The 27,148-nt window shown below is 39.8% G+C and overlaps 6 protein-coding genes across 11 annotated transcripts; 2 read left to right on the top strand and 4 right to left on the bottom strand.

Moving 5' to 3' along the window:
* Window positions 1-51: 51 nt before the first annotated feature.
* Window positions 52-3,824, bottom strand: LOC144475185 (uncharacterized). Its single transcript, XM_078190811.1, has 3 exons — window positions 3,689-3,824; window positions 3,509-3,622; window positions 52-3,441 (listed from the first exon to the last, which is right to left on the bottom strand). Exons 1-3 carry the CDS (start codon window positions 3,797-3,799, stop codon window positions 310-312), a joined length of 3,357 nt encoding a protein of 1,118 aa, XP_078046937.1. The 5' UTR covers window positions 3,800-3,824; the 3' UTR covers window positions 52-309.
* Window positions 3,825-4,215: 391 nt separating this feature from the next.
* LOC144475186 (uncharacterized) lies at window positions 4,216-7,555 on the top strand. The gene is made up of 11 exons (XM_078190812.1): window positions 4,216-4,354; window positions 4,417-4,582; window positions 4,733-4,896; window positions 4,990-5,384; window positions 5,441-5,597; window positions 5,666-5,902; window positions 5,970-6,096; window positions 6,177-6,561; window positions 6,642-6,922; window positions 6,985-7,116; window positions 7,196-7,555. Exons 2-11 carry the CDS (start codon window positions 4,479-4,481, stop codon window positions 7,458-7,460), a joined length of 2,247 nt encoding a protein of 748 aa, XP_078046938.1. The 5' UTR covers window positions 4,216-4,354; window positions 4,417-4,478; the 3' UTR covers window positions 7,461-7,555.
* Window positions 7,385-9,334, bottom strand: Syx8 (syntaxin 8). Its single transcript, XM_078190823.1, has 5 exons — window positions 8,826-9,334; window positions 8,560-8,754; window positions 8,221-8,477; window positions 8,058-8,150; window positions 7,385-7,977 (listed from the first exon to the last, which is right to left on the bottom strand). Exons 1-5 carry the CDS (start codon window positions 8,858-8,860, stop codon window positions 7,817-7,819), a joined length of 741 nt encoding a protein of 246 aa, XP_078046949.1. The 5' UTR covers window positions 8,861-9,334; the 3' UTR covers window positions 7,385-7,816.
* A 2,571-nt stretch (window positions 9,335-11,905) lies between these two features.
* On the top strand, window positions 11,906-16,010 carry Egr (TNF superfamily member 12 eiger). The gene is made up of 5 exons (XM_078190692.1): window positions 11,906-13,389; window positions 13,977-14,515; window positions 14,651-14,762; window positions 14,930-15,247; window positions 15,328-16,010. Exons 1-5 carry the CDS (start codon window positions 13,024-13,026, stop codon window positions 15,496-15,498), a joined length of 1,506 nt encoding a protein of 501 aa, XP_078046818.1. The 5' UTR covers window positions 11,906-13,023; the 3' UTR covers window positions 15,499-16,010.
* Window positions 15,350-19,236, bottom strand: LOC144475141 (armadillo repeat-containing protein 3). Its single transcript, XM_078190719.1, has 13 exons — window positions 19,137-19,236; window positions 18,744-19,068; window positions 18,490-18,657; window positions 18,228-18,431; window positions 17,990-18,152; window positions 17,807-17,925; window positions 17,565-17,723; window positions 17,233-17,471; window positions 16,977-17,141; window positions 16,685-16,809; window positions 16,458-16,629; window positions 16,072-16,387; window positions 15,350-15,947 (listed from the first exon to the last, which is right to left on the bottom strand). Exons 2-13 carry the CDS (start codon window positions 19,041-19,043, stop codon window positions 15,645-15,647), a joined length of 2,433 nt encoding a protein of 810 aa, XP_078046845.1. The 5' UTR covers window positions 19,044-19,068; window positions 19,137-19,236; the 3' UTR covers window positions 15,350-15,644.
* A 242-nt stretch (window positions 19,237-19,478) lies between these two features.
* Window positions 19,479-27,070, bottom strand: Gli (carboxyl ester lipase-like protein Gli). 6 transcript variants are annotated; one of them, XM_078190846.1, is made up of 13 exons: window positions 26,950-27,070; window positions 26,248-26,879; window positions 25,760-25,905; window positions 25,505-25,667; window positions 25,009-25,298; window positions 23,681-23,995; window positions 22,115-23,273; window positions 21,862-22,052; window positions 21,607-21,793; window positions 21,429-21,534; window positions 21,160-21,355; window positions 20,967-21,082; window positions 19,479-20,573 (listed from the first exon to the last, which is right to left on the bottom strand). In XM_078190846.1, exons 6-13 carry the CDS (start codon window positions 23,945-23,947, stop codon window positions 20,204-20,206), a joined length of 2,592 nt encoding a protein of 863 aa, XP_078046972.1. In that variant the 5' UTR covers window positions 23,948-23,995; window positions 25,009-25,298; window positions 25,505-25,667; window positions 25,760-25,905; window positions 26,248-26,879; window positions 26,950-27,070; the 3' UTR covers window positions 19,479-20,203. The 6 variants fall into 6 exon arrangements, with proteins under 6 accessions (XP_078046972.1, XP_078046971.1, XP_078046970.1 ...); XM_078190845.1 differs by having other exon boundaries at window positions 25,505-25,905; window positions 26,248-26,400; window positions 26,520-26,879; XM_078190848.1 differs by adding an exon at window positions 20,748-20,776 and having other exon boundaries at window positions 20,399-20,573; window positions 25,505-25,905.
* Between the last annotated feature and the right edge of the window lie 78 nt (window positions 27,071-27,148).

Below are 27,148 nucleotides of genomic sequence, written 5' to 3'. Positions count from 1 at the left end.
TAGTAAAACACATAGTATGACGTAATAACGAATTCAATCTGAGAATGCGAGTTAATTCAACAAAATTTATTCTACAAAAAGCATTATCTATAATTACACTTTAATTCATTAAATTGATACAACTATCAGTGAAAAAATAACTTAGTATTATATCAACAGCCTTTCTTTTGGCGGAAAAAATATATATACGTGTACAGATAAGTATGGACACATTCACTCATACATATGTGTACATATAGAAATTTTTTGTCCTAATGCAATAATACAGAAAATTACAAATAATTTGATACATTTAAGGTTTCGTCTCCTTTACCAACCAACCCAGTACGAGTCTGTATTTGTTACAACTTTCCTCCAGCCGTGCCAAGGTGATTCTAAATCTTGTTCTAATGATAATCTGGGATTATCAGGCGATTCTCTTTCTTTGTCATCGTTACTAGAACCACAACTACCCTCCGTTTTCAACGGTTTGCGTTTTGCATACAATATATTATTATCTTCGTCTTCGATATCCTGATACTGTAATTCGTCATCCATATATACCACAATGTCATTTTCCTCGTTAGTATATTTGTTATATTTTTCGGCAACATTTTGTCTTAACACTTTGCTAATAAATGTCCCCGAAGAATCTCCTTTACTATGATTAGCGTCGTTCTTCGTACCCTCGTTAGGTATTGGTTTAAATCCTATTGATCTGAGACGAGCAATTTTCAAATCGCTGTCCAAAGCATTAACAGGTACAAATGCGGACATTCGTTTCATTGATACTTTATTCTGCTCCTTCGTATTCAAAATATTGTTACTTGTCAACGTATTTGTACTTGTAGGATGTTGCGCGTTACGTGCAGGTTGTACATATTTATATCTCTTCTTCTCGTTATCTGATCTGGCGGCTTCGCACATTTCAGATTTCACATCTTTGCTCTCACCGTATTCTATCTTGATAAAGGTGTACTGTTCATTGCGATTACATTTCTGGCCAAAATCATACAGCTTCAAATTTCTCATCAACGGTTCCTTAATGAGAGAACACTGGGTAACAGCATCACTTTTACAGGGTTTAGAAACTGCTTTCGTTGTTACCTCAGATTTCGCGCTTTTCAGTTTCGTAGGGATTGGTTGCATTAATTTCCTTTTTCGATTCATGACCATAGTATCAGTACTTTTTACAATCCTCGATTTTTTGTTGTCGCCCCTTACATCGATACTAATATTATTTACAATTTTCTCGCTGGCGTCGTGCTTATTTACTTTCGCAGGTACAGTGAGATTCTTGTGTATTCTATTTTCTTTCAGCACTTCAAACTTTTTAATACCTTCCGCCTGCTTATCCCTAATACGTTTATACCCTCCGATTTTAATCAGTCTACTACGATTTCTTAAATTAGCCTGTTGTCCGGATATCTCGGGATTAATTTGACACTTGCTTAACGTACAAATTCCACCGCTGAATCGTTCGCACGAGTGTTTCGAGTACGTATTACTTATACATCGTAACCTTCTGTTTCGCGGGCCACGTATTTTTGGACCAATTTTTGCATCTATTAATAAATTTGCGATCTCTCGTCTTTGCTTCTTGTTTATGTGCTTCTTCATTGGCGATTTGATTGCTTTCACGGTTCTCAAACGCGTCCTTATCTCATTTCTGGTTCCTATATTCCTTTTCATACTTTTCGACGATTCCTGTAGACAATTAATCTTCTTCTGTTTCGTTATTTTACTTTTAGCATCCTTGCTGTGACTACTGGAATGCGAACTGTTCTTCTCCTCCGATGTATTAGAACCAATACATGCATTAAAACTCATCATGCTTGGCTCCAAAATGTTTGAAGACTGAACAGATCTTTTTTGCAGTTCTCCATTCACCATCTTTCTAGATAATCTTCTGTGCCGACGAAATTTATAATATCTTGCCGTGGGTAAGTCGTCTGAACTATTTTTACTTGCTTTTGTTTCTTCCACAACGTTCTTTGACGCGTTTATTTTGCTCTTGCTCTCGGATTGAATAATTGATAAATTATGTGGTTTCAATTCCGCAGATTGTTCCGATGTTAATCCAATCATATTACCCATGAGCAGCTTTGATAAAGGATGACACTTGTTATTAATCAAATGTAGGATTTTATCTGGCGTCAATGTATCTAGGGGGCCGAGCGATTTTAATTCTTGCGACTCTTTAAGTGCAGTTATCACCGGTGGATTGTTATCCCTATACAAAGGATTTTTCACGTTTAACGAATTACTGCAAGCTGCAGATGAATTGCTTTCGTGAATCCTTTTAGAATCATTTGTTACATTTTCGTGCATTTCACTGATGTTGTTCTCATGTTTGTAACAAGAATTTAAAGCTACATCTGTTGAACTACAGCATATTGCTGTGCTCGTATCTTTAGTTGTCTTCGTTTTCAGCATATCCGACTTCATGGTGTTAGGTGAAATGTAGTCCATACGCTTGGGAAATTCATTTGCTCCGATTGTTTGTACTTTTCCATCCAAACTTTTAGTCTTATCTTTACTAGATGAACTTAGGATATCCGTTTGTTGATTAGTTCGGAGTAAATTAAACGGCTTAACAGTTCTAGGAAATGATGATAAAGTACTCTTCTTAACGTCATGTTGCATGCTATGCGACGAATCATAAAGTCCTGTACGTATAGAAATGTTTGTGTTGTGGGCTTTGGATCCTTGGGTACCAATATGAGTTAGCGTTTTGTTCTCGGACATAACAGACATACTTGGTGCGTTAGATGCACAGTCCGTATTTCCTTTCTTAAACACGTGACGAGTTACTATTGCACTTTCCGAAGCACCTCGTTCCTTCTCGTCGAACCTTTTGCTTTCAAAATTTGGAGATTGTAAAGATGCATTTGCTTTATCGTGCTTCCCTTTTTGTACTTGTTCGGAACTATGCAAGTACTTTTTAAACTCGTACAGATTCGAAGAAGAGCTTTCGTTGCTCTGAAGGGATACATTTGTTGGAGGAGACTGCTTGATACTCCAGGATGGTGGATCTTGATTAGTTAAACGTAATAAAGCAAATTTATAATATTTTGTAGAGTCTGGATTCACAGCTATCCAGAAATTTGCCACAATATAGAGACCATCGTATCTGTAGCCCGTTTTTGGAGCAAATTCGTTCAACAGATTGTAACTTCTAATTAATCTCACTGGTACTTGATTCTCATAGTTTTTAATTAACGGATCCGTATCGGACTTTTCATCGAAATACCTTTGACCTGTAAGAGTGAGGAAATTACCAAGATCAATATCTTCATTTGAGTTAATACTCGAAGTGCAAAACGAAGTAACTCCGAATGGTCCAATATGGATATTTTTGTCAAATGGATCATGAACTCGATCTCTGGAGCAGTCCATACGGATACCCCACCAAGAGCCAGGAGGAAACTCTGGGATCTGTCCATATGTGTAATTCATAACCTAACAAAAAGAAAATCATAGAATTCATCCATACAAAAATAGAGGAATCAATTTGATTAGACCTTACATTTTTGTTACTCCAGGATGTAGCTTGCATTTCTTCTTTGGATGTTTTTAGTTGACAGTTGGAGTTGAGTTTAATAAACAATTTTTCAAAATCTTCCTTGCATTTAACATCCATCTAAAAGATCAATTATAGTTTACAGTTTTGTATTCAATACTTATACATGTAAGATATAATACTTACTTGATGTCTACGACATGATTCATGTAGTATTTTTTCATTCTCTCGTACAGTGTTTGCACACAGCATCAATGAAGCATTCTTCGCCATTTTATAATAAGATTTTATTTGCATAATAGGCAATAAGCATAGGCACGAACATTACATACATAAACAGCAAATCATAACATGTTCTCTGCTTATGTGATGCAGCCAAAGTCTTGAAGGCACGACAATTACTACAATCACCTACATACCCCCTATATTTAATTATTGTACACTGTTTGAAATTTCAAAGTTGCTGAAGATCCACGTGTTGTAACTTATTTCTGAACCAATATTTTTTTCTCATTATCGTAAATTAAACATGGGATGAGTTGCTTCAAAAACAAATATGGCGTACTTTTATTTTTTCTCGCGTATCCACATCCACTATAAGACATCGATCACGTATTACGTTGTACATTTCGAACGGCTATCGTTCCTCAATTTTTCATTTTTACCATTGTTTTCCTTATAGTGAAGAACAAATAGTAAAATAATTGAACCACGAACGATAGGATTATGTGCGATAAAAATATTTAAGATCAAATCTATTATACTGTGGAATGCATGTACGATCTGTTCATGTAAATCGTTTGAGCGGGATGTCGTGAGAATTTCTCCCACCCAAACCTAACCATAAAATATGTGCGTGTATACACTGTCACTCTATTACACGATATAATTCATGACGAAGTGATCGTGGTTAGTTTTAGGTTGCAGTTAGTTGGCCGGGCCTGGAAAATGCAACTTGAAAAGCTGTAGAAGCACGATGTTTTTAAAAAATGCAAAGTTAATCTCGTTGTACGGGAGGAGAGCTATATTATCCAATAATTCTCTTCAGAAAATTCCAAAACGCAATAGTTATTTAGTACTGTACGTATCGTATATATCACTCGAAATAGGGGTTAGTTTGTAGACTATTTCTTTTAGAAATATAACATAAAAATATTGCTAAGTGTTTTTTCAGTGTTTAGTATAAATAAAAGAATGTTCTTGTCAATGTTTAAACATATCTAAATACAGTGTTCCAGAAATCGGAGAAGATTTGACAGGAAAAGATCCTTTACTGAAAGAGGATAAATATCCAGGATTCGACAGTATCACAGTAGAAAAATGTATAGCTGCTATCGGGAATCAAGCTTTAGAATTCGAAAAAGGAGTGAGAACTATAGGAGAGGAATTAAATAGTAATTTCTCGTTTTCTCTTTTCTTCTAATATTTCTTCACACTTTTCAGCATATAGTAATGCATATTGCATAATAAACAAAACTTTCTTTCAGATGCTGAGAATGTCAGTGTAGAAAATTTATTTCAAAATGCGTTCAATCCTATAGAACAAATGTATACTTCTTTGTATATTACATGGGGCATCGCAAAAATATTATACGTTGGTAATCAGAGTGTAATGCCCACACAATGTTATTTAGGTATTCATGAGCGCGCTAGGAGAGCTTTAAGTAGTAGATATACTTGCGAACCAATCTATCAGGCATGCAAAAATATCATAAACAAGCAAGATATTAAACTGAGTAGAGAACAGAGAGCAATTTTAAATAAATTTTTATTAGAGGGTAAGTTAAATGGGTTAGACTTGAGCCAGAGAGATAGGGCTGTGCTCACAGACTTGACATACATATTACTTAGAAAGAAAAAGGAATATTCGGAAAGGTTACAGGTTGGTAAATACAATCAAAATAACATAATATGACTGGCTGATATCCTCCTTTTTAGGCAGCTATGAATCAATTTAAATTCACAATAAAAGATGCTTCAACTGTGAAAGACTTTCCGGAATACCTATTAAAAGCTATGGTAACAGATGCAACAAAATATAATCTTGGCCCTTGGACAGTAACACTAGATCCTTCCATTATGAATCCATTCATGGGTATAGTAATAAACATATTTTGAGTATTTATGTCCTATTCAAATTTTTAATTGTTGCATACTACTTAGAATATTGTCCTGACACTTCACTGAGATGGAGAGTTTGGGAAGCAGATGTTACTAAAGTATCAATATTGCAAGAGAGATTATTACAAAATAGTACACTACTGGAAGAAATTCGATATCAAAGGACAAGACGGGCGCAATTAGTAGGATACAAAACATATGCCGATTTAAGCATGGAAACCAAAATGGCTGGAAATGTAGAAAATGTTTATCGTACATTAAATACTTTATTAGAAACAGGTAAAGTTTTCATGAGCATCAATGGAAAGCGACAAACGACTAATGTTTAAATCTTTCTTTTTTACAGCTCGTCCAGCCCAAGAAGTTGAAATCAAAGAACTAACTGCGTTTGCAAAAGAGAGAGGTTCTGAAGGAGCCCTTCAGCATTGGGATGTAGCATTTTGGGCCAGAAAACAACAACTTAGTACATACAAGTAATTGAGAAGTGAGCTTTAACTATGTGCGATGGAAAGATTTTAGATGTAATATTGTTAAATGATAATTCAATTAATAGGTTCAAGGAAGATGATTTTAAACAATATTTTCCACTGTCCAAAGTATTATCTGGTATATTTGAGCTGACTGAAAAGTTATTCAGCATAAAGATTGTTGAAAGTGAAAAACCAGATGTTTGGCATAATGATGTTCGATTTTTCAATGTTTTTGATCTAAACGAATCGAGTACTAACCCCATAGGGCAATTTTACTTGGATCCTTATGAAAGATACGACGGTAAAGTGACGATACCGAATGATTTGGGTTATATGGTGCCTGTGAAAGATAGGAGCAGAGTAGGTGGAACAAAACCATTGGTTGCTTTAATATTTAATTTCGATTCACCAATTGGAGAAAAATCTTCATTACTGACCTTTAAAGGTGTTAGGGCTCTTTTCCAAAAGGTAACGTTTGCCTTTTGTAAAAAGTAATAAATAGTTTTTCTGACACGTACATTATCATAACTGCACATTTTATTATCTAGTTTGGACATATGTTGCAACATATATGCACAACAGTGGATAACGTAGAAATAGCAGGACATTCAAACATAGAATGGGACGCAGCATATATTTCTGATTATTTCTTTGAAAATTGGTTGTATGAACCATCAGTTTTACAACAAATCTCCTCTCATGATACTACGGGAGAATCATTACCCGCAGATATGGTCAAAATGTTAAGAAGTACAAAATCGCATTTAGCTGGTTACAATTTATGTAAAGAACTATACTTGTCGCGGTTCGACTTGGAGATGCATTCTTGGTAAGGTCAACTGAAGTAGTAAGTAATGATAATATTTTAAATAATTCCCCTTTCATTTTTAGTGATGATTTTTGGAACGATATAATGAATCGCATTTGGAGCAAATACTTTGTTCTACCTCAGCATAAAAAAGATTGTCACATCTGTTCATTCGATATTGTTTTTAGTGGAGATTATGCAGCTTCTTATTACAGGTAAAATATAAGTAGCCTTGAAGAAGTACATAGAGTAAAAATTTTAAAAACCATGAAATCAAAATAATTCTTGTTATAGCAATATTTGGTCACAAATGATTGCTGCCGATTTATTCAACGTCTTCAAAGAGAAGTCAAAAGATTTATCAGAGCAGGCGGTAAAGGAAATTGGCAATAGATATCGTAATACGTTTATGGCTTTAGGAGGAAGCCAATCAACGAACGAAATTTTCCGACAATTCAGGGGAAGAGATCCTAATCCAAACGCACTTCTGATAAATCTTGGATTAGATATCAAAACCAGCACGTTACGATCTAGTACCGAAAGCAATAACAAAACTTAAAAGTCTCGAAAGCATAGTGTAAGAAACTTAGTTTCCTTCTTTGTACAATTAATTAAAAAATGTAATTTATATAAATATAAATGTTATAAAACCTCTGTTTTTCGGTATTCAAATTTATTTAATTATAACACGACATACGATCTTTTTGGTTACAATGTTTAGTTACTTACAATAACTCTTTGTGTTTAAGTAGAACTAATTTCTCTAACCTAGTAAATATTTCAAAGAATAACAAATTTTTTAATTATGAAATTTTTACATGTATTTACAAAATATTGATTAGCCATATGCTTAAAAGCCTGTACAATTCAAATGCACGTTAGAACTTACATACAATGGAATTTTCTCAATTATATTTATACTAAAGCTACAACAACAATAGAAATAAATAGAAGAATTATTACTACCCAATAACTACAAGTGCGATCCTTGGAACTGATATTTTGTACTTGGCGCGTTTTTTTAATTAACGATTCATCGGTTCTATCCATGTGATCAGCCAAATCATCGATTATTTCTGTTAAAAAAAACGAATTTTGAAGCAAATCTTTTTACATTCTCTTATTTACAATACAAATGAATTTGAATGAAATTTACCATTTTGATGATCTACTTCATTACTAAAGTTTTGACCAATCTCTTTTTGTCTTGCAATAACTTTAGATAATTCTTCTAATCCCTTGTCTTGCTCTATAAAAAGTTGAAATAAAATTTTCAGTGAATTAGATACAAAGAAATATAGGTACCACATTTATTATACCTTGTAGAATTCTGTCCTGCTGAGCTCTAACATCAGTTACAGTCACTTCAATATCTATGAGTTTCTCATCATCATCGTCATCAGCTGCCCAAGAAGTTGTACCTCCATCTGCAAATGCTGATGCTGAGGAAGTAAACAGGTTTGTGCGAGAAGACGCAAAACTGTCTGTTCGAGCATCATAGAGCCTTTGTAGTTGTATGTCTTTACTCTGTAATAACTCTACCTGGCGTGTTCTACGTTCTGCTTCGTCAATAGTTCTGTACATCCATATTTTAAGGAAAGCATCTATATAAAATGATAATGATAAGAACATGTTTCGATCATTAGAGAAAAGGATACATAGTATTAGATCTTAATGCATTGTCAACTATAACTTTAAGTTGTTGCACACTTTGACTATATTTTTTTAGAAGAAGTCGTACATTAGAAGAAGAGCTTGCATAAGCTCTTGAAGCCTTTGGAAATTTATTGCGCGATGTGAGTTGCTCCATAATGACTCTGAATAGATCCTCACAGGCATCGTGTTCTGTTAACCTGTTTATAGGTGAGAAATTAATAACAAAATTTATTAAAAAATAAATAAATGCGTAAATTACGATCTTTACCAAGGGTCTGAGTCATCCGTATAAACTGGTGCCATTTTCGAAGAATTATTAGGAGATTGTGTCGTTATTACACTGACATTCAATAATAACACATTGGTGGTATAGATCTTCAAGTTACATAAATATATGTAAATATTCAATAACTCTGAATAGTATTTTTATGACACGGTATTAAATATGCAATGTGATATTGAAATAAAATGTCAGTGAGACAGGTTGTCTGCTGTCTCTCCGAAATGTTTTGTATACAACACACCTATCTGTACACTATGAACATTGCAATTCAGTAAAGTTCTTCACTTATCAAATCTACTTATTCGAATGGCATAGGAAATAGCATAAATACAGATGTGTTAATAAAAAAAAAGAAAATTTTCGGAGAAAATGTATACGGACTATAGATACTGCGTAGGTTTCCAATAAACGGTTTACAGAGATTTACACATCACAAAAATGTACAATGTAATCGCTCCTTATACACAGACCATTCGCTAAAATTTTACGATTGAGCGTTTTGCCATTTACTAATTGGCGCTGTACGCTGAAAAGTTGTACGAGGTCTATCAAGAAATGGTTTAAATAAATATTCGGATAGCACGGAAATATTCAAGAAGTATTCTTGTATTTATATCAGGTACAAAAGAAGTTTATTTATTGTGGCAAAAATAAAAAATAAATTATTTTCACCGTTTTTGCCATAAAATGCAATCTGACAAGAATTTGCAATTTAGTCGATAATGGAGTCTTTTGTGGTGAAATCAAAAACATCTATTCAGAGCTCGTACAGCTCCAATTAGTAAATGGCAAAATGCTGAAATTATTAGCTAAAATCAAGTTCTGATGTTTGCTAGTAGGCTAATTGGCGCAGGACGGACACCTAAACAGAACTTTAAGACTTCGCTGCAAGAGAGCGCTAATATCACCGGTGTAATTTACCTCTATCGTTATCATTTGGCTAGCAGTTTGGACATTTCGCCATTTACTAATTGGCGCTGTATGGACCCTGAACGAAGCTTTATTTTTTCATAGAGGCGCTAGGTCATCCAGCAATTCATTTTACAGAGTCGTTTAAATTGTATTAGAAAATAATTTTCAACGATAATTTTATGTTAAGATTTCTTTATTTGTTGAATACTGAAATTGAATCTGAAAGAATAAACTTAATGATAGATAAATCGCGATTAGTTTTGTGATTATGATTGCCACAGTGCAATAGCAACACTATATTTATTTATAAATTTCTTTATATCTCATGTTTGTTTTTACCAGAAGTGCTTCTGATGTCAAAGTAAGCTGATAAGTTTGACCTATTATATAGTCGATTAACAGTTTCATGTTTTTCTTGTTGGTAGCTTAATGTTTCCGGGAACGCTGTGCTGGATTGTGCAGTAATAGCTTGTACTATTTGAATATCAAGTTTCTACGATTTATTACTGACGATGAGTTTCGTTGGTTATGTAGATGTTGTTCATTGGGTTATCGAAAATAAAATGAAAGACGAAAAAAAGAAGAACAGGACAACATAATATAGCTCCTAAAACAGGAATTTGACTCTTAACCCCTGATCAATGGCGAGGCTATATTTAGCAGACAGTTTAGCTGATTGATTCTGTGGCGCTCCTATTGATATTCAAACACCCACGATCGACGATTCACATGTTATACATCGCACATCCACAAATGTATTTACATATATCTGATTCCTTATTATCCTATTGAAGGAAGGTGCTTGTTTAATACGCAAACACTTAGAATAATCATTTACACACACGAGAAAACAATTGAGGCTGGTTACTGCTCATAATGTATCCCGTCACCGGAAGTTTGGTATCGTTCGTTCCCAAACGTGGGAGCTACTTGTGTAGCTCTTAAGTTTGCACCAAATATACACATACAGAACTGTTCCAAATGAAAAGAATCTGAAAAGGACCTTTGTTTATGCTGGCTTGCCTATAAAAATCGATAGGAATTGCAGCGTTAAAACGGGACATTTAAGATCGTATTCTCGGTACTCGAAACGCATGAAAGTCGTGGAAGAAACGAGTGGGTAGATCAGACGAAATAAGGAGAAAGACCGTATTAAGCAATTAGTAGTAGTATGTTTCGGCTCGTTGAACCAGTCAATTGATCCAGATCACGAATTTTCGTCTTCCTACGCGAGAACATTCAATTACATTGTAAATGGCACACGTGCGCCGCGATGGTCGCACGGTGACTAATTACGTTTACAATTGTAGAATTCCTGATAACATGGTTGCGAAAGCGTAGGCATCCGACGTTTGTAAACTCTTCTACGAATTGATAATCCCGAGGATCGTTTCCATTTAATTTGTAGTTCATTTTAATGCGAACTCGCGAGACGGTTCGCTCGGATAATTATCACTGTACAATTATATGCATGCCGCATGTTTTCGTATGTTCGAAGAAGAGAACTTTCTTTAAGAAATGCTGACGGGGGTGTTCTCACGGCCACGAAGATTTTAGGAGCCGCTGTGTATCAAATTCGCTCCGCTTCGAAGGAATTCGGAATTGGAGATGTCCCCTGGCGCGCACACGATAGAATTCCATGTGGTTGCTGCCTTTCCTGGAACAAGCGTGTATTCTGAGAGAAATATGGCTAATAGTAGACGAAACGGATAAGACGCGCGACGTCAACAATAAATTACAAACGAAACAGGACACTAATTTCGCTCGAGTTATCCAATTAAATTCGAATTAAAAGCTCTTGCAAAATTGACTTTTCTTAGAACACATTCGCTTGATTTCTTTGAATTTGATAGACTTCAGTTTGAATACTAATAGCAGGATTTTCCTTGGATTTCTCAAGGAAAGAGGAAGAATGTATAATTTTCTCTAATTAATAGGTCTGATTTATAATCAGTTAATCAAAGCGATATAATTTCCTACTGGTTCTGATAGATTTATCGATGACGGGGGGCTATTGTACCGGTCGAGGAGTCTGCGTCTCGGCGATGGATCACTGATCTACGCCACTGAGATCCAGGAACGAAGGCGCTGCTGTAATAAACTCGAACGTGTTTTCTGCTTCCGACAATCAGTATGCTCGAGTCTGTCGGATACGTTGGTTGCTTTTTGCTCGTACGGTCGAGCTTGAAAGTTTCAGTTTCTCGATTCAGTCTCAATCAGATCATCGCATTGTTTCACCTGTATCGTTCGAGACAGTCCAATAAACAGTGCTTTAGCAGGTTTACAAACAGCAATTGCCAGACACCGAGTTCTTTCAACGCTAAGTTGAAATTCTTCGGCGCATCCCGAGAAATTTTCAAAATTACCTCGCAAAGATTCATGTTCGTAAGAATATTCTTGGTCCGGTGGTCACGGGCATGTGCGTTGCGTTTGCGCTAAAAAAACGAAGACAAGAGAAAACAAAAATTAAAAGTCACGAGCGGAACCTACCGAGCGGTCCGAGACTCGGCGAAAAGACGAGTAGGGGAGACAAAAGCGAGGAAAGGTTACCGTGGCGAGGGGTCGAGGGGGTCGAAGGGGTCCAAAGGGTCCAAACTTCGATATTCTCTCAGCGGCGGTCCTGCGGATCTCTTTGCTCAAGAAAAAAACCCACCCGACTGGTTTTAAAGAGGGCCAGGTCGAGGATGCGGGACATTTAACGACTTGATCTTTGCGGTGTCTAGAAATCTGTGAGGTCGGATGAGAGCGACGCGCAAGAAATCATTAAAAGGACAGATCACTTGCGCAGGGTACCTGTGGATGGTTCATCCCATAGGTGGTTGATACAATTAGCGAGTGGACGCTCGCCCCATGACAGTGAACTGCTGGAGAAGGAGAAAGTGCAAGAATGCGGTGCTCGTTATCGCAGTGTATGTAGCGATTGTGTCATCGCTAACGGGCCGAGGAGACGCGAACACGCGGCTCTTTAACGAGCACGCCAGTTGATAAGAGCTCGACGAGCGATAGCATGGACTTCGTCGACCTAATAGGATCTTCGATGTCAACGGAACGCTGCTCCATGATTCGTTTCTAATCTCGGTGACCTGTATTGTCTTAGAGAAGAGGATCTTCGGCGTTTCGGAATTTTACACGTTTGGCTGCCGTCATGTTCCTGCTGAATGTGATGTAAAGAGTTAGCTACCGTGTCAACTACCGTCAGTAGTGATTTTCGTGTAACGCATCAAGAGAAATCTGTAAAACGGTGTATCGTGACACGTTTTTACCAATCACGATGACTTCCGTGCTACCGGAAGAGGAGAGCAGAGTCGTCAAGCTGAAGCAGAAACTGATGAACGACGTCCGTGGAAAGGAGGAAGCGCGCTCCTTTCTCAGCTTCTCCAGGGAGAACCTCAGTATCTCGCAGTCGGAGCTTGAGCAGGACTTCAACAAGCAGTGTTTCCGACCTCGCAAAAATACTCTTCTAAGCGTCCTTGCGATCACGATCGCTGTTCTCTGTTTGGGCCTGGAAACCTGGAAGCTCCGCTGCTCTTTGACAAATGCAAAGCAGATCGAGGAACTGAAGCGGGATGTGGAGACCTTGAAGCACCGATTCCTCGAGCAGGATCTCCTGCACGAGCTGAAAGCGTTCGAGGAGCAGGTGAGCTGGACACACGGATTACCTAAAACAAATCGTTGATTTCAATATTTCGTTGTGAACGGTGGCCTTTAGGAATCAGAGTATCCTCCTATCTTGTTCTCAAGATAGGTCATAGGTGGTGGTACTGAATTCTGATACTAATTAAATACATACGATAGCCCGAATCTCGTCTAACAAAACGAGAAATCGGGTTATCTGGTGTGGGGTGTATCACACAAGAGGTCGATGATAGACCGAGGGTCCACGTGTTGCTTGTCCGTTTCCCAACGGTTCGACGACCCGACGATCGCTGAGAAAATGTACCGCGCTCGATCTACCAAAGCGATTATATGGATTACCGTGGAATCTTAACAATCTTAATGGTTTCGTCCATTTCCAAGTACATTAATACCTCGTTTGAAGATCTCTTAGGCAACCGAGGGTCAAAATTCAAGCTAACAGCATATTCGCTACGACGAAATAATATTAATCGAAACAATTTCTAAATGCTATATTTCCCCGCGGTTTCTCAAATTTCCGAGATTGAAACAAGGTATTACTGTATTCGCTAACTTTTTGTATAAAAGTTAAAATCATTCTGAGTGTAGCTGTATGCCGGCGAACCGAGCGATGAAGACGACGACGACGATGACGAGGACGATGACTCGGGAGAAGCGAACGTCGGCAACGCCGACTACGATATTGCATACGATATTGATTACGATGATAGCGGTTCAGCATCGACGGAACGTCACGCGTTCCCATCTTCCAGCAACGACGCTGGATCGTTCTTCCTGTTACCTCCACCGAAATACGGGGTCAGACCCTCGGATTTCCCGGATTATTCGTCGACAATCGCGCCAGTCCCATCTCCTCCGGAGCCTCCTAGCGCCGACAAGGCCATGATGAAGTTGCTGACAGCGGTCCGCAAGGCTGAGGCTAAGCATGGCCCAGATTCGAAGGCGAATACCCGAGATGGTGGTCACAGTAATTCAGAGAAAGATCACAGTTTGGGAGAGCAGGACAGGAAGAAGTCTTCTGAACAGAAAAATGAACAACCAAAAATTAATACCAAACATAAGAGAGACGTTCCAGGTAGCAAAGAGACGATACCCCGGAAGAAATTGGGCCGAAAGAGATACATCAGGTGCGGGAACCGTGCTAGAAATATAAGATTCAAGATCAAACTTCTTTTAATCGCGTCGTAATTTCTACGCGATTAAAAGGTTGACATTGAATCAATGTACAGTTAACGCATACGAGCTGCTATTTTCTTTTTTAGGGCCAGGCATTCGAACAAAAGACATTATGCTCATTCTGCAGTGGGAAATCAACCGGATCTAAATGCGCAGAGTATTGAGACGCAGTCGACAGAACCCGCACAGAATCTGCAGGTAACACGTCGTTCGATCGAATTATTTTTAAGTCTCGCCTTTTAATGGCAACCCGGTGTACAACGTTGCCTCGGCGTAGTCTTCGCCGATGAAACCGTTCAAGCATCGTTGTGTACGGGAAAATCAACTAACAGGGACAAGGGTTAAAGATTCATTGCCATCTGCAGATGCCCGGACATGCCCTAGCTGCTCACTATAGCGCCGATAGTCGATTGCCAGGTGTCAGCGATTGCCGCCACAGATGCAGGAATTGCAATTTGACGGCGGTGGGACAATGTCACAGGGACAGAATATTCACCGCGTGGCGAGCCACTGGTTGGATGCACGGGGCGCTGATGCAACATTTTCACATGCAGAACGATGGCAGTCTCATAATACACAACAACGGACTGTACTTGGTCTACGCCCAGATTCATTACGTGGACACAGTCCACGCGGCTGGGTTCAGGCTAGAGGTGAACGATCGTGTTATCTTACAGTGCTCGGTGAGTAAAACTTGTTCTTTGGTGAACGGAATACATTGTCAACGCAAATACTTTTCGTTTCACTTTGTAATGCATTGCAGGTGGCCAGAACCGGTACCAAGATAGATCAATCATGCTTCTCGGCCCAGGTGACACTACTAAGGAAGAATGATTCTTTGACCCTTAAAGAGATCGAAGAGTCACCGCGGGGTGCCATACTCGAAGACATAGACAGTTTCTTCGGTGTGGTAAAACTAGGAGATATCCCGTGATCGACACGACTTTGAACAACGTTTCTCTATTTTACCGCGGTATAATTTTACAATGTGTTCTTGATTTTCCACGATCCAAAGAGTGCGTGAGAATGAGAGTGAGAAGAACTGATCTTATAATGGTCGTAGCCTGAACCGCACATAAACTATCGCGTCGCAGAAACGGGATTCGGTGTGTCACGACAAACTCGTCGGCAAACCGTTGCCTTCTCGCGATACAATCTCGCCCGACGACTGTTTATCGGAATGAGATCGCCAGGCGAATGTATCAGGTCGACGATAAAGTTCGGCTTGAGCAGCTTCGACGGAAACGCCGTTTGACGATGATCCACGGGCACCGGGCTATGTTTGTATGCTGAAGGCTGTACTTGCAGCTTTAGAAATTCTGGACACGAAGGGGTTCCCTCTATGTAGGGCTGGAACGACGTCTCCTCGGCTGGGTCCTTTGTCTACAAAGTTGTTTCTTTGTTAGTATTTCTACATAGCATCAAATACAGACTGTTTTATTTGAACGTCTGTAGTGGAAGACTTTTTCAATTAGAGCATTCTGTACAAAAGAAATTTCGGTATTACTTCGGGCACAGCTATCTCGATCCAAGCCTTCCCATACTCTCCCCGTACCAAAGCAGCGGGCAGGTATACCCTATCCGCGATAACTTTAAACAGCAAGGCCCTTTCAAGGTACGAACCGATGCGCAGAGACCCTAACGGTATAACGCTAGTCTCTATGGCAGCTTTGATTTCCTTCAAATGGATTTCCAGCTGATGATCGATACAGTGGATAAATTGATCGGGTCCTGACATTTGTTTGGCCACGAATCTGGCCAACATTATAGCACGTGAAGCTACGAAGCTCATGTTTGCCAATCCCGGCTTCGCCTGGGATGCTCTATGTGAACGATGTGCAATGGTTATCGAAGAATAATAAATGAGACTATCTTATAACCGATGATGCGTACACGCGTTTCGTCTCCGCGGCGTCAAGCTTGCACTTGAATAGCTCTACGTAATCATGCAAGCAGACGTCGCATTGCAAGCCGCTAAATTTCTGGTTCTCCCCTAGACCCTCTATTTGCGTGGACAGGAATATTCGAGGTCGGATTATCTTATCTCCGTTTTCGACACTAAGATCTGTAAGGTAAAACAGCGTGACTTGGATCGATGCTATTAGAATTGACAACCATACCATCTTTGCTGGAGTGATGCAACGCTTCCTGGGATTCCGGCAGATAGGAGCGAACACAGTTTACCACGTAAACGGGTTCCAGTGGGCAGATATTGAATCGAAAGATGTCATCTAATATTGGAAACCTGTTTGCAATCGAGACGTCGAGGCAAATTACAGAAATTGTTTCCGCTTGAAGCTGGCCACAGTACTTGATGTCGGTTCAGAATTTTTTTTTTAACTAGAATCTCGACATTGATACTATGACAGGTCAAGCAGTCCGGTAAGCAGGTTTTAGAAGAATTAGTCCTACGGGCAGATGTTCCTCCGCAGAACGTAGAATCCGTTCTGTGTGACATCGTGCAACGAAAGTCGTCCGGTGAAAGCAAACTTGATCGGCAGATGGGCGTCGAACAGTGCTTCGATGCACGTGTCCCAAGAGGGCACGATTCTCGCGGTGGTTCGGTTCTTCAGCATGCTTGTCCCGGGCATTTTTATCGGTTAGTTTTATGGAACGGTCGCGAATCTTTCGCTTGAATATTGAAGGAGCTAGGAGGGAGAACGCTTACTAATTCAGATATCTGGCGTTCACGAAAGCGTTGGCCAGAACCGGATCTGCGCATAACAATTGAATGGTTTGGGTGGCTGCGTTCCTCGTTGGAACCGAGCCGACGTCGCATAACAGATTATATAATCTGCATGGCCCGTGAACCTTTAAAAAAACGGATCTTCCGATCTGGTCCACGCAGAGGGTCGAGAGAGCATTGCAGCAAGCGATCTTGTAGTCGGTTGTCGCGGGGCATGTTAACTGAAAAATGATAAGCAATTTTCATTAATTTTTAGAAATGTTTCTTCAAGTAATTCTCTAACTAGTTTTACTATACAGCCACCAAAGGGTTACTTGAAAGGACGCGCACAATGCGTCCATGACATCCGGGGTAATAATTGCACTACGCAAAGACTGACTTTTTCCTATCGTTGTCAGGCATTCGATTGCTCCGTTCAGGATTTCTACAGGGACCTTCCCTACAGGTTGTTTCATCAGCGATATGAGATAATTCTAAAGCATCGTTGAAACGTCTCATTTAATAGAATTTTCGATGCGTTTAAATATTAGAGCATACAATAAATTATTAAAGATACCTGGCCCTGCATGTTTAAGAAATCCTGACCATTCTTTCCGTTGCATTTTAGTAGTTGGTTCAAAGCAAACATCGCTGCCTGTCTGGTACTCCATTTCAAAGATTCGTTTTTTAATATATCTAGCACACGTGCGTACTCATTAAAAAAAAATAACTGCGCGTGAATATCTAATATCTAAACTACCTAAAATATTTTTCATGCAACTGCTGACAATCAGCTCTTTGGCCGCTTCGGGGAGAAGTGTCATCATGCCGATTCCGTGACAACCGATCTCGTACACGCTCTCTGGCATATTGCCTTCGAAAGTACCCAATAAATGATTAACGATACCATGAGCGTAGAGAGCCTACAGAGGAAACGGGTTTCAAGGCGAATAATAAAACTCAAACAAGACTTTAGGATTTCATCAAGAAATCTTTACCTTCCTACCCAGAGGTGTGTGAGCAAGACGGACCGCTACGTCTAGTGCTTCGATGAAGAGCTTCGAGTGCGCTATGTCCTCTTTATACTTCAGAATCTGTTGGATACCGCCTATATCGTGGAGCATCTCCACCGTCGTAATATTATCGGACGCCAAACAAAGAATCCTAAGTACCTCTTTGTGGAGATCTTGCCATTCGTCGTTCTAAACCAAGGGAGACGTAATAGTAAATGTTACAGGAACACACGCGATTCTGTCTTACATCTAGAAACTTTAGCAGAGCCTGGAGACCGTTCGATTTTCTAAAAAGTTCTTGCAACCGTTCATCTTGATTCCTGCCGACTATATCGGCTATTATATTCAGAGCAAGCCTTTGGATCTCGACGTAGGGTGAGTTGTACAGATCATATATAAGATTCAAATTAAAATCCTGAAAGTTCAGAAGTTAAGAAAGCAATAAAACGCTTAGGGGGAAATGTTAGAAATTCTGTATCTAACTGTTCATTCCAGTAACACCTTTGTCTCCAAGACCTCATTCGAAGCAACAGGATCTTGCAACAAGTTGAGCAGGATCTGTAAGTTATTCCTCTTGACGTCCGGGTCGGGTGACTGAAATTTTTCGAACAGAAAGTTCAGGTGCGGACACACTTTCAACAACTGTGCTGCACCGTACAGATCGCTCGATATTTCCGCTAATATCCAGGAAGAAAATTCTTGCATAAACAGATCCTTGTCAGACATCAGCACATTGGCGAAGTAAGAGATGTAGTAAGAGGTTTCCAGCAGGAAGTTGCGCACGTTGGGAATGAGAATCATTTCCGCCAGTAGCTTCGCTGCGAATCTATGTTCCCCATAACGATTAATGATCGTTTCATTAAAAATCAAATAAAACGAAAAATTAAAGAAAACCTTCGGATAAATAGATCCTCATGTTCGATCAACGGAATCACGCTCTCCACGATGTCGAGATCGAACAACACTTCCAGATTCTCTTTAGCTTTGCTGCCATATTTGGAGAGAGCGGCGGCAGCCGCTAAAAGCACAGGCTGCTCTTGGCATCTTAGAAGTAATATTGCTGTTCCAGGATACTTCACTTCCAGATGAAGAGGATCAAATTTGTATTTGCTCTGCTCTTGGCGATCTACGTGTTCCTTTCCTCTCTCCGAACGTTTCTGTTTTAATAAACATTTAAGCTGTAAAAGAGAAGAGCGTCGAGTACACGTAGACTATTACTTCCGCCTTTTTCGGTCCCATGTTTCTTCATTTAATATCAGACAAATCATTTACATCGCGACACGTGATAAACAGTATGTGCACAATGAACATGGCCGCGATGAATATCTAAACGATATAAATTGTAAAAAAACTTACTCAACAGTGTTCTTTGATATTACATACATGCGACGTGTACTTAATGAATCTTAAAAAATATATAAAATCTCTCGCACAGTATAATAACGTGTGTATATATAATTATATATAATTAGATGTGCGTATTATTGGACGCATGAAACTTACACGTCTAAATGAAACAGTGTTGACGGTGAGAATGAGATCGATTCGACTACAACTACGCGATTCCTCTAATAATACTACGTACGTAGCCGTGTATAAATTACACATATTTGTATATGAAAATGCATTCGTTTCGTTGAAGTAAATTCATTGTGGAGTGGCTTATGCTATTGTAAAATATATTACTATTACGTGTTTTTCTCTCGTAAAAGGCTATCCGCATATCCTAAAAGGCACAACGTCGATTCTTATAAAACTAAAATCGCTATAAAAAATGGTATAAAGTAAGTATATCGATGTATGTACAACATACAAATACAACAACGGTTTCGTGGACGGATTAAATATTTAGCTGAACTTTGTAACGTTAATGAAACTCAGTCGTCGCGCGTCGCTCCTTATTTTTTCATAGAAAAATGATTTTTATCTTGGACAAATAAGGAAACCTGCAAGTGGGGACGTTAGACAGCTGTTTGGGGGACACCCTGAACTAGCTGTGTTTTACTTTTGCGCAACGCGGGTTGGCTGAGCGTTTTATTCAGCTTTGGATGTCCGTTTGGCGAACTGGTAACAAATCCTTCTGAGCGCATGTCTTTCAACGAGATGTTCGAATTACTTCTGAGCGAAGGGGTCGAACTGAACTTCCGATTCTGCGCCAGTCGTTCCTGAAGCTTGGTCTCGTTCTGTCTTGTAGCTCTTGACCTCAAAGGTGGGGCATCGCGATACTCGTACACGTTCTCTTTGGAGGAACGAGTCAAATTCTCGATTCCCTCCGAGGGTTCGTCGTCTCGAACCATCAGGATGTCCCCGCTATAGTAGTGATCAGATTGTCTAAAAGCAGCCACGATCGAAACAATTAGTAACTATTTGTTTCTAATAAATATCAAGTTAAGCACCGTCTCCAATTCCACTTACAACGATCAGAATTTCACAAAAGTGCAATATCAAGAATGTGCACAAGTGCTTAGATATTCTGTGAAGGTAGTAAAGTGCTACCGTAGTTACCTGCGTATACTCTAGCAGCCTTAGTTTTGCTGCGTGAATAGTAAGCAAAGAAACGGTTTAATTAGTAAATGGAATTCTACAAGTGTTAAGACTACAGTTTGAGTAGTTGTAAAACCAGAACCACGTCCCCCATGCTCTACAGTTAGATCATTGGTAGCAAGCCCTACCACAACTTGGAGCAATTGTCATATGGGTTTGGTTCTGTTTACCTTTCCTTACCTTTTGGCGTTACGCCAAAGCATGCAGCATACCACGGAGAGCACGATCAGCAGCAGACACGCTGTTGAGACTGACCAGAAGGCAATCTGCAATGGCTGCTTCGGTTCCCACCAATACTATAATTTTATTTACATTTGTTAATTACATGTAACTTTTTCATTTGAAACTTTATAGTGAATCAGTGTGATCTTACCTCGGTAACCGGAGGATACGTGGGTACTAAGCGACCAATAACGGTGGGTAGATACATGGACCAAAAAGCGCTCTCTGTTTGCCTATAGTTCAGCAGAATCGAGCTGTTGTAGGTAGTATTAATATTTAAATACCGTAATTGGCCCTGCTTGGCGACTTCCATGTGTAATCCCAAAATTTGCGACGGTGTAGGATTTCTAGAACAACGTAACGAGATCGATGTGCTATACTGAAGTTCAACGTATCTCACAAATTACCTGAAATACATACCCATATGTTGCAAAATTTGAATATGCCTGCATAAAAAAGTGGCTCATGTTACGGTCGTTATCGGTCCACATATCTCGTTTCAGTTTCCATTTCTCTGGGAAATATTCTATAAAATTTTGTCCTATTGTTAGAAAGTCTTCGAATAAATCTCTTAAGCTGCATTAAATTGTAAACCCACCAACATCCATGAATGGCGCCCCCGTAAGCCAAAGAAGTTCGGTATCATGAGGCACCCTCCGCCACTGTGGTAGTTTCAACGCCTCTATAGTTGTGTTTAGAACATACAAATAAGTAGGCACGCCCTTCTCCACCAGAAGCTTTGCCATTTTATCAAATGGAGCGACGTAATGGAAATCAGACAGCAGCTAAACAGACAACATCATTAATTATCCCTATTAAAATAGTGCTCCCGACTTTAGTATGATCAGCTTACATTCACATACTGATCGCGAATGCCCGTAACGTTTTTAGGATCCGGCCAATAAGTATACATATATTTAATGGCTTCGTATACGCCCAGCGGGTTCAGAGTGTAATTGTACTGAAGAACGAGCTCCCATAGCTTTTGGTCGAACGCTTCTGGATCTATGATGTACTGATTCCTTGCCAGTGTGGCATTGTTATCTGTAATTACGGAAATTACACTACATTACAAACGCGACAGAATAAACGCACGAGCTACTCACATAGTATGTATGCTGCTTCTTGGGACGTCACACCAGTCATGTATGCCAAGTTACGATTGAACCTACGATGTTTAATACTGTTTTCAGGCGTTTCCGTGAAAAAGCGCCAATCTGATGATCTCCAATTTTCGTATAGATTGTCGCTAGGCAATGTAAAGTTGAAATCAAATACAGGCGCCCATGGGAACATTCCTATGTGCGGCTTTAACTGAGAATTACACAATTCAAGAAAGCTTCGGCCGTCCTTTAAGCACTGAACCAATTTCCAGCTACTCTCGATGCTGCAACCCAATTTTTCAGCATATACTCTGGAGGTGTTCTGTGCTCTATACTTATCCATTATGACTGCCCAATCTGCCAGTGCAGAACCCGACTGAGCTATTACTTTTGAGATCAGGTCTCTAGTACTAGGAGCAACCATTAAAAGTCCAGCGCTAGCAGCACCAGCGCCTGGACCAAAAAGCGTTATCGCGTCGGGATTACCATTGAAAGCTCGAATGTTATCGTGCACCCATTTCAATGCCATTGCTTGGTCCAAGATTCCATAATTTCCAGGACTATTTTCATCTCCTGTGCTTAGGAATCCCAATGCTCCCAATCGATAATTAATGGAGACTACTACTACATTGTAAAATGCTGCCAACATGTGAGCAGGGAATAAGTTACTAGCTCCATAAGTAAACTCTCCACCATGAATATAAAACATTACGGCATATGGTTGAGCTACACCAGAACCAATGTAGGGTGTGAACACATTTAAATATAAGCAGTCTTCATCTACATCTTTGACTCCTTTAGTAGCACCAGTGTATACACTGGGCTGAGGACATGCTGGTCCCCAGTCTACAGCTTGAAGCAATTGCCATCCACTGTGAGGTCTGGGAGGTCTGAAACGACCCTCTCTTATAGGTGGCATGGCATAGGGAATGCCCAAAAACACATTAACATGTTTTGTGACTCTTTCTACTGGTAGACTCCATGGTCTATGTCTTGCTTGTGGATCATCATACAAATAAACTTTGAAACCTTGCACTTGTCCATAGGCGGTAGTAACAATGACATCCCTATCTAAGGATTTAGAATCAGCTCGTTCTTTGCCTTGAAGATCCTCCCGCCAACCTCCTAGTATTCCAGGCAATGGTAATCTTGAAGAAGTATCCTTAAAAATCATAATACTGTATACAGGATTCCTATTTGTATCTTTACAAAGTCATAATAGCTGTCCACCCCACACTTCCCAATCACATGTTTATGAAATTGGACTGGGCTGGACAACTATTGTGACAGACGTTGCATTTTAGAGCTTCTTTCTCGAAAAACGGGTTAATGTCATCGTGTCCATATAACTCCACGTTCGTATCGATAAATTATAAAATCGGGAGCAAACAATTTTATGAAACGACCTGTACATTTATCTCGGGAAGAATCGCGCGTTACTCATGGGAGTGACCCAGTATGCGAGCGCGTTGCTTGTCATCGATTTTGAGGAATGTCGACTCGATGTTTCTGCAGAAATGCATTCGCGTCGTCACTAGGTGGATTATCCGTAACATTTTCGACGCTCACCTCGTAATGATACCGGTCATCTGGCAGTCTCGGTGGGCCTTTGTCAATAGGGTCCAGGTAACTGGGACGGTACCCGTACCTTCTATCCTTGTAAATATATGTGTCGGTCCTGTGATCCGGTCCGTTGTTAGGCACATAGACACCGTCTCGGCCATAATACCGATTCCCGGCTGGTTTTTGTTCTTGACACAGCACCGTAGTCGCGAGGAACCACAGGAAAAAGCAGACGCGAACGATCGACCACCAGTACAGCCTATACACGGCCATCTTACCGCGTGCTATGCCTTGCCGTGCTATGGATGGACTAGCGTTTTACTGAAACCAGAAAGAGAGAGAGAGTTGGGGACAGGTGGGGTCTGTCCGTGTGGAGTCATGTTCACGGGGAGAACGAGCTCGTGACACATCCACACGTTCACAGAAACGCGCCCGCGCTCACGTTGAAAACCGGGGAACTTGGTCTCGGCAAGAAACTTACCGCAAACTGGGGAAAAGGGAAAGGCGCCGCGAAAGTAAAATCCTACACGTAGACGTACGTCGTACGTACGTTCATTGAGAAATAGTGCTGCGCCGAGTTTCACGTGAAAGGTTAGACAGGAATGAATTTTTCAGGGAAAATCCGTGGAACGGTACTCGATACGATTATTACGAAACCGATGATGGTCACGAACGGCACGCGTGCGGGCCAACACCCTGCTGGTGGTTCGTCACGATTGAAAACAACCGTTTCTCTCGTTGTTCTCGTCTCGCTTGTACCCGTCCGTTCAAAACACGCGCACTTCCACAGATTATGCGTTTGGCTCTGTCGCGTTACCAGACCCGTCCAACTTATCGTTTTTCGAACACTATTACGATCATGTAATATCTTTTACCTTGCAAACTTCCTGTCCTGTCAAGAGATGCTTTCATATTCAAGAAAAATGTAAAGAACCTGTTGCTAACGTACCAGTTTACCATTTTTCGAATTATTTCGAACGTGCAGCGCCGCCAAGGATCGCGGTAAAACAAAATTGCGGAATTTTTAAGTGACCCCTTGCGTAGGCAATCGAATTGTATGAATCATTTCAAGATTTTACTATCGAAAATATTTTACATAAATTTTGATTTTGAAAGGATGCATTGATGCGATAATGCACAGAGAATGGCAATTCGATGCAACTTTACAACACCTTCAGAGGAAAATAGCAAGTTACTAGAGAAATCATACCGAATACGGGAGTGTGTATCCGGTTGTCTATGCACAGGGGCATGTAGTAAGCTAAAATTCCGTTGATAATCAGACAATCCGAGAACTTTTCGAAAACTTTTACTAAGTATTTACTGTTACTTACTGATAATTTGTAGTACCGGTGAATTATTGTATTGGTAGACTATTCAGACTTTTGTTGTAGTTTTTAAGGAAGACATTGATGGAGAATTGTCTGATGGAAAATGTTGCTCCGTCCAGTATCCTGTAGCCACTGAACGTTAATGTAACACTCGCGTGCAAAAGCACGCTACGATCGACCGCCCACTCGTCAGTAAATACACACTGAGACGTGATCGAGGAGCGTGATCCACGGGTGCTTGTGATCGTCGAACTATGCTGTTGAGTGAATGGACGAAGCAGTGTGCCGACGTCCTATTCGATGCAGTGAATATTACTAATTAGCCCTTCGCGTCGACCGAATCGAGTACACCGAACAAATAGTAGGAATCGTATTCTTCCGGAATCAGAGGATATCTGGTTTAAAGCAAACCGTTCCCTTCTGTGCGGTACAAGTACGATAACAGTTTTACGAAGATTACAGGTTCGAGTAACGGTCACGCTTATCAGAATGAGTATACCTAGAGAGATTAGATCAGTGATGCTCATCGTAGCGATATGAGAATTCATTGTCCTCCACGTTCCGGTCGTTTATCACTTATTTGACCAACGAATTCATCAATCGTAGGTGGACTGTCAATTACTTGGAATTCTGGACTGTTCGGTTTTCCTTGACATATGAACCTGGCAATAAATTATTTAAAATAAAAAAATAAAAAGGATATCGTATTTTCGGTAGTAATTAATAAAAACGTTCAGAAATTGTTAGAAGTAACTATAAATGTAGAAAAGTTGATGTCCGTTTTCCAAAGGATTCAGTTTCATTGTCCATTATGCTCGCATTTCCAACAGGGGTTTTCTTACTGCACAAGCAGCTGTCCTCTCGGGTCCTGGATCGTTTGAAGAGGAAGATAAGGGCAAGCTGAAATTACACGAGAAGAGTTAATAGACAGCCGAGAAATTTAAATTAATAGGAATGCTTGTTTAAGAGGTTCAACGCTCCGTTAACTTTTGGTTCTTCGAGACAATACATAAAGTTTTATATCGTTCGAGCGCAAAATTATTAAATGAAAATTAATTTACCGATCGATGAAATATAGAAGTAACGAGACAAGTGGTGAAACTTGAAGAAAATAGGCAGTTCTCAAGAATTTCTAACAAAGCAAACAACTTTTTGCCGACAGTCGGCTTCTCCCCAGCACGAGTTCTCCAATTTACAGCAATTGCTGGATTTATTAGGCGTTCCCCGCTCAACTTTACTTACACGGTCGCGCGTGTACAGTCCCAGTAAAGAGTCAAGCGGAGTTTAATTACACGTTATCCCCTTGGAATCGTCACGCTCCAAGCAGCACCGGGGTCTGGGCTCTAGCTACTGAGAAGCGTATCAAGGAAGGGCCCTGGATCGTCTCCTGAAAATCTGAAAATACCTTCGAGAGTATCCAAAATCATTCAACAAATTCAAGTTATTCTAATCACGGAAGGAATCATTGTATGGATACCATAGAAATGGTTCCTTTGTCATATTACTAAGCTCACCTCCGATGAAAGCATTCGTTTCTGTTCTAGAATTCGGCACGTTCTTGACTCGATGAGAAACGCAAATTTCATGAACTTGATTGAATTGTGTCGCTGTCCTTGTTCGACGTTCGCGGCAAGTTGATTTAAATGAGTGCTATTATGCTCGTTGTTCGTGTCCTGTCGTGCGTACATCCCCCTTTTATGGGAACTTCGACATTGTTGCCTTTGAACGCGTGGGAATAAGAACGTCGACGTAATTGCCATCTTCAATGACAGTCCGTTCGATGTCTAAATTCGAAGTCCGATTCGCAAAATATATAAATTCGCCGTTCAATATTTGTACAGCACCTTCGTCCTTTTGTCACGCGATACTATACTCTGAAAATACAAACTGTGTTAATAGAAAATTTCTCGTTCCGAGAACTGATATTAAGAATATGAAATTTACAAAAATATTGCAATACTGGGACGTTATTGACGATTAATATTAAATGGTCGACTTCCGGGTTTTTCTTTCATCGAATATATTTCTTTGATTTTGCCTAATTTTGGTGGTTGCTGAGACTGCGGCAAACGTGTTAACAATGAACTCATTCCAGGTTTTTATGGTTTCGGACTGCTGCGCGGCGGGTTTGGGGGAGGCTATG

This window comes from Augochlora pura, chromosome 9 (genome assembly GCF_028453695.1).
Source record: "Augochlora pura isolate Apur16 chromosome 9, APUR_v2.2.1, whole genome shotgun sequence".
In the NCBI taxonomy this organism is placed as follows: Eukaryota; Metazoa; Arthropoda; class Insecta; order Hymenoptera; family Halictidae; genus Augochlora; species Augochlora pura.
This window is presented reverse-complemented; position numbering and strand designations above follow the sequence as displayed.

What these genes read in the sequence shown, in the direction of transcription:
- LOC144475185 (XM_078190811.1), bottom strand. Translation starts at nt 3,799, where the DNA reads ATGCAAATAAAATCTTATTATAAAATGGCGAAGAATGCTTCATTGATG. An exon ending in AATCATGTCGTAGACATCAA is followed by an intron (nt 3,623 to 3,688) that starts GTAAGTATTATA and finishes TTGATCTTTTAG; the next exon opens with ATGGATGTTAAATGCAAGGA. An exon ending in CATCCTGGAGTAACAAAAAT is followed by an intron (nt 3,442 to 3,508) that starts GTAAGGTCTAAT and finishes TCTTTTTGTTAG; the next exon opens with GTTATGAATTACACATATGG.
- LOC144475186 (XM_078190812.1), top strand. Translation starts at nt 4,479, where the DNA reads ATGTTTTTAAAAAATGCAAAGTTAATCTCGTTGTACGGGAGGAGAGCT. An exon ending in TATAGGAGAGGAATTAAATA is followed by an intron (nt 4,897 to 4,989) that starts GTAATTTCTCGT and finishes ACTTTCTTTCAG; the next exon opens with ATGCTGAGAATGTCAGTGTA. An exon ending in AAATACTTTATTAGAAACAG is followed by an intron (nt 5,903 to 5,969) that starts GTAAAGTTTTCA and finishes TCTTTTTTACAG; the next exon opens with CTCGTCCAGCCCAAGAAGTT.
- Syx8 (XM_078190823.1), bottom strand. Translation starts at nt 8,860, where the DNA reads ATGGCACCAGTTTATACGGATGACTCAGACCCTTG. An exon ending in GCAGGACAGAATTCTACAAG is followed by an intron (nt 8,151 to 8,220) that starts GTATAATAAATG and finishes AACTTTTTATAG; the next exon opens with AGCAAGACAAGGGATTAGAA. An exon ending in TGAAGTAGATCATCAAAATG is followed by an intron (nt 7,978 to 8,057) that starts GTAAATTTCATT and finishes TTTTTTTAACAG; the next exon opens with AAATAATCGATGATTTGGCT.
- Egr (XM_078190692.1), top strand. Translation starts at nt 13,024, where the DNA reads ATGACTTCCGTGCTACCGGAAGAGGAGAGCAGAGTCGTCAAGCTGAAG. An exon ending in TGAAAGCGTTCGAGGAGCAG is followed by an intron (nt 13,390 to 13,976) that starts GTGAGCTGGACA and finishes TTCTGAGTGTAG; the next exon opens with CTGTATGCCGGCGAACCGAG. An exon ending in GTGTTATCTTACAGTGCTCG is followed by an intron (nt 15,248 to 15,327) that starts GTGAGTAAAACT and finishes AATGCATTGCAG; the next exon opens with GTGGCCAGAACCGGTACCAA.
- LOC144475141 (XM_078190719.1), bottom strand. Translation starts at nt 19,043, where the DNA reads ATGATTCTCATTCCCAACGTGCGCAACTTCCTGCTGGAAACCTCTTAC. An exon ending in TTGCATGAAAAATATTTTAG is followed by an intron (nt 17,926 to 17,989) that starts GTAGTTTAGATA and finishes CACGTGTGCTAG; the next exon opens with ATATATTAAAAAACGAATCT. An exon ending in GCCGCGGAGACGAAACGCGT is followed by an intron (nt 16,388 to 16,457) that starts GTACGCATCATC and finishes TCGTTCACATAG; the next exon opens with AGCATCCCAGGCGAAGCCGG.
- Gli (XM_078190844.1), bottom strand. Translation starts at nt 23,947, where the DNA reads ATGGCCGTGTATAGGCTGTACTGGTGGTCGATCGTTCGCGTCTGCTTT. An exon ending in ATGACCGGTATCATTACGAG is followed by an intron (nt 23,274 to 23,680) that starts GTGAGCGTCGAA and finishes ATGATTTTTAAG; the next exon opens with GATACTTCTTCAAGATTACC. An exon ending in CGTATCCTCCGGTTACCGAG is followed by an intron (nt 21,083 to 21,159) that starts GTAAGATCACAC and finishes ATAAAATTATAG; the next exon opens with TATTGGTGGGAACCGAAGCA.